At 39.4% G+C, this 4,750-nt stretch overlaps 1 protein-coding gene across 1 annotated transcript; it reads right to left on the minus strand.

Annotated features, from left to right (window-relative positions):
• Positions 1-1,247: 1,247 nt before the first annotated feature.
• LOC121567183 (ejaculatory bulb-specific protein 1-like) lies at positions 1,248-4,393 on the minus strand. Its single transcript, XM_041877115.1, has 2 exons — positions 4,354-4,393; positions 1,248-2,006 (listed from the first exon to the last, which is right to left on the minus strand). The coding sequence occupies exons 1-2, from the start codon at positions 4,357-4,359 to the stop codon at positions 1,647-1,649; spliced, it is 366 nt and encodes a 121-aa protein (XP_041733049.1). The 5' UTR covers positions 4,360-4,393; the 3' UTR covers positions 1,248-1,646.
• Positions 4,394-4,750: the final 357 nt, after the last annotated feature.

The raw sequence follows: 4,750 nt of genomic DNA on the forward strand, positions 1-4,750 counted from the left end.
CCTCCTGACAGAGCTGGTGTAACTGAGTCAGGTTTGTAGCCCTCCTTGCTCGCACACGCTTTTTCAGTTCTGCCCACAAATGTTCTATTGGATTGAGGTCAGGGCTTTGTGATGGCCACTCCAATACCTTGACTTTGTTGTCCTTAAGCCACTTTGCCACAACTTTGGAAGTATGCTTGGGGTCATTGTCCATTTGGAAGACCCATTTGCGACCAAGCTTTAACTTCCTGACTGATGTCTTGAGATGTTGCTTCAATATATCCACATAATTGTCCTTCCTCATGATGCCATCTATTTTGTGAAGTGCACCAGTCCCTCCTGCAGCAAAGCACCCCCACAGCATGATGCTGCCACCCCCGTGCTTCACGGTTGGGATGGTGTTCTTCGGCTTGCAAGCACCACCTTTTTCCTCCAAACATAACGATGGTCATTATGGCCAAACAGTTCTATTTTTGTTTCATCAGACCAGAGGACATTTCTCCAAAAAGTACGATCTTTGTCCCCATGTGCAGTTGCAAACCGTAGTCTGGCTTTTTTATGGCTGTTTTGGAGCAGTGGCGTCTTCCTTGCTGAGCGGCCTTTCAGGTTATGTTGATATGGGACTTGTTTTACTGTGGATATAGATACTTTTGTACCAGTTTCCTCCAGCATCTTCACAAGGTCCTTTGTTGTTGATTTGTGATTGATTTGCACTTCTCGCACCAAAGTACGATAATCTCTAGGAGACAGAACGTGTCTCCTTACTAAGCAGTATGACGGCTGCGTGGTCCCATGGTGTTTATACTTGCGTACTATTGTTTGTACAGATGAACGTGGTACCTTCAGGCGTTTGGAAATTGCTCCCAAGAATGAACCAGACTTGTGGAGGTCTACAATTTCTTTTCTGAGGTCTTGGCTGATTTATTTTGATTTTCCCATGATGTCAAGCAAAGAGGCACTGAGTTTGAAGGTAGGCCTTGAAATACATCCACAGGTACACCTCCAATTGACTCAAATTATGTCAATTAGCCTATCATAAGCTTCTAAAGCCATGACATCATTTTCTGGAATTTTCCAAGCTGTTTAAAGGCACAGTCAACTTAGTGTATGTAAAATTCTGACCCACTGGAATTGTGATACAGTGAATTATAAGTGAAATAATCTGTCTGTAAACAATTGTTGGAAAAATTACTTGTGTCATGCACAAAGTAGATGTCCTAACCGACTTGCCAAAACTATAGTTTGTTAACAAGAAATTTGTGGAATGGTTTAAAAAATGAGTTTTAATGACTCCAACCTAAGTGTATGTAAACTTCCGACTTCAACTGTATACACAATAGATACATAATCACAAATAAACATACAATTCAACATTCTCACTCACTACTTAAATCTTTTTTTTAAATACTTAAGCAGCAATTGCTGGATGTCCACTTTTGTCAATCTATCGAAGTCTTGGTAGCGTCCCCTTGGTAGCATCCCCTTGGTAGCATCTTCTTGGTAGCATCCCCTTGGTAGCATCCTCTTGGTAGCATCCCCTTGGTAGCATCCCCTTGGTAGCATCCTCTTGGTAGCATCCCCTTGGTAGCAGATGGATCAGACTATGGGTGCTGGTTCTCGTAGGCAAGCAAGAATTTGGGTATATACCTCCTCCTTTGCCTGATCCTTCACACTGGGATGGACTCTCCTTCTGGAGGTCTGGGTGTCTCTCTAACGGGACTTGACCAACTTTGTGCTTTGGTCCACTGGGGCTTGGTCCACTTTGCGCTTGGTCCACTGGGACTTGGTCCACTGGGGCTTGGTCCACTTTGCGCTTGATCCACTGGAACTTGGTCCACTGGGGCTTGGTCCACTTTGCGCTTGATCCACTGGAACTTGGTCCACTGGGGCTTGGTCCACTTTGCGCTTGGTCCACTGGGGCTTGGTCCAGTGGGGCTTGACCCACTTTGCGCTTGGTCCACTGGGACTTGGACGGGTGCTTGGACTGCGGGGGGTCTTCTGGGCTCATTGTGTGTTTTATCATCTTCCTGAAAAAGAAAAACATATGATGTTTGTGTAAAATTAAAAAAAATGTCCAAAGGCATCTTATAACAGTAGCTAACAGTAGTTTAAATCACATGATCTAAATCAGTGTTTCTCAATAGATTCCTGGAGGATTTCAAGGGTCCGATTTAAATAAGTTGTCGTGAAACTGCCACGTCCGTTTGAAATATTATAACAACAAAGACTTTCCTTTGAACAAAGAAACACCGTTTTTTCCCCCCTTGGACATCATTGTGCATCATTACACACTCGATAGAACAGCAGAGTACATACTACAATACATTGTTTACCACAACACTGGATGCTCATCTCCTCTGTTTGATTAACAAAACAACGAGAAATGTGCCTGGGGCGACCAGTGATGCTGTTTCACCTTTAATGTGCCTGGGGCGACCAGTGATGCTGTTTCACCTTTAATGTGCCTGGGGCGACCAGTGATGCTGTTTCACCTTTTGCAGATCTCAGCTTTAATGAAATCAAAACTCAAAGCCTCCATTTTAGCTTGTCAATCTTACTGTAAAGCAACATAAATTATGCATAAATAAATGCGCCACTAGGTGGCAGCAGAGGATAAGGAACGGCTGACCAGCTATTGGCTGGATTTTTTGGCAACATGTTAACACATCTCAACATCTGGATTTGGCTAACCAGACCATGGTGTGGGGCAAACTGTTGCTACCATAGCTATCTACCTTCATAAGAAGTCTGTTTTGTTCCGTTTTGGTTGCTCTGATGAAATAAAATTAAACATCAACCCATGTGTTACATTTTCTCTTAGTTTTAGTTATCCAAAGAGTTTACATCGCAGTTGACAAGCAGCCAAGTTAGCAACGCGATCACAAGTTTTTTTTTAACCTATTCTAGCTAGCTAACATTACCCCCTATCCTGCATTCCACTAATTAGCGTCGCGAGTCAGTTAAAACTTACCGTTGACAGTGGTTGTACAGTGGCATCGCGCTTGTGCTTGATCAGGTGTAATATCAAAGACGACTCCTGTCTTAGAAGAGTTAGTTCATATTAATACCAAAGACGACTCATTATTTATTTGTTCTGTTTTTTTATTTATCATGGTTCTTCTACTTTTCCTGGCTGGCAAAGTACCAGGATGTTGTTGAGAGCAGTTTTGAATCTGAATTTGAAAGGAGAAATTGAATATATAAAACTTTGGTCAACTTGAAATGATATTTTGTAAACTTGATACACAGAAAATGAATGCAATATCTACCATATTGAAACTGAATATATAAATATTGAATTTGAATATTGAATTAAATAAAAATATAATTTTTAACCTGAATGCAGTATATTCATTCAATTCAAAGTTCAATTTAGGAATTTAATTATTCAATTTGTGCATTACGAACTCAAAAATATTCAATTCAAATTCAATACCCTAACACAAATTCAAAATTATAACATTTAAATTCAATATCCTAACACAAATTCAAAATGTGAAAATTCAAATAACATTTCTGTTGGCACTGAAATCGCTCCATAATTGAGATGGAATAGATGAAGTTGTGGAGGACTACAGATACGCCGTATTCTGACCTTGACTTAATTCCCTCATAATTCCAACAACTTTACATTTGAGGAAACCATGAATAAAGTCTAGCGAACCTACCGGTTCCAAGTGGGAAAAGCATCTACTTTATATTTTTTCCCCAATAGCAATAACACCATTCTCCATGCACTGTAAGACTTATTGATAAGAACTAGGTAAATGACTAGTCTGATTGAATTGTAAATATAAATCAAATCAAATTGTATTTGTCACATGGTTACTTACAAGCCCTTAACCAACAATGCAGTTTTAAGAAAAACAAGTGTTAAGTAAAAAAATAGAACCTTTTTTTTTTGTTATACAAAAAGTTAAAACATTAAAAAAATTACATTTGTTTTATATCTATTTTACCTTATAATCGCTGGAGACAAATGTGAAACCAGTCATATGGCAGCAAACTGAAGCATATCAACTGTCCCACAGTAAAGTTTATGACATGCTGTACCATTACATTTTAGTCATTTAGCAGACGCTGTTATCCAGAGCGACTTACAGTTAGTGAGTGCATACATTTTTCATACATACATTATGCAGAATTTAAATTATACAGCCTTTTAACTTGCAGGGATGGGCACTCTCGAATGTCCTAATTATAGCCTACCCCGATTTTCTCTGTTTCCTATTTCTGTCATGTTAAATATTAGCCACTATCAGTATCGACCATCAGCCTAATAAAAACATACATTCAACTGCCAATTTACTGTTAGCTCCCTTCAGATGTTATAGCCTACATTATCATGACCTTTAATTACATTGTTTTGTTTACCTTCATTTGCTTCCTGTGTAAACGCCGTCACGACCGTGTGGTTGTTGCTGAGGATCATTAGTAACAGTTGAAAATATACAGAAGACATGTAGGCTAAAATAAATCGTTACGGAGCGTAGCGCAGACCAAGCCGTAACAGTCTGAACCTGACGCATGGCGCAATACTTGGCCATTGTTAGTGCAGGCAATAGACGAGGGTATAGCCTACTATTGTACACTGTTCTCCCTATTCTAATTCTATGTACACTAATCTTCCAACAGCACCATGGGTTAAAGAACTGAATGTTGCAATTTTCAGAATGAATCAAACCACAGTATTTTATTAATCAATATATTTTGTGATTCATACATACTTTCATAACCCTAAAATCTGCCTACATAATCTACAAGATAAAGA

This window comes from Coregonus clupeaformis, chromosome 5, assembly GCF_020615455.1.
Source record: "Coregonus clupeaformis isolate EN_2021a chromosome 5, ASM2061545v1, whole genome shotgun sequence".
Lineage (NCBI taxonomy): Eukaryota > Metazoa > Chordata > Actinopteri > Salmoniformes > Salmonidae > Coregonus > Coregonus clupeaformis.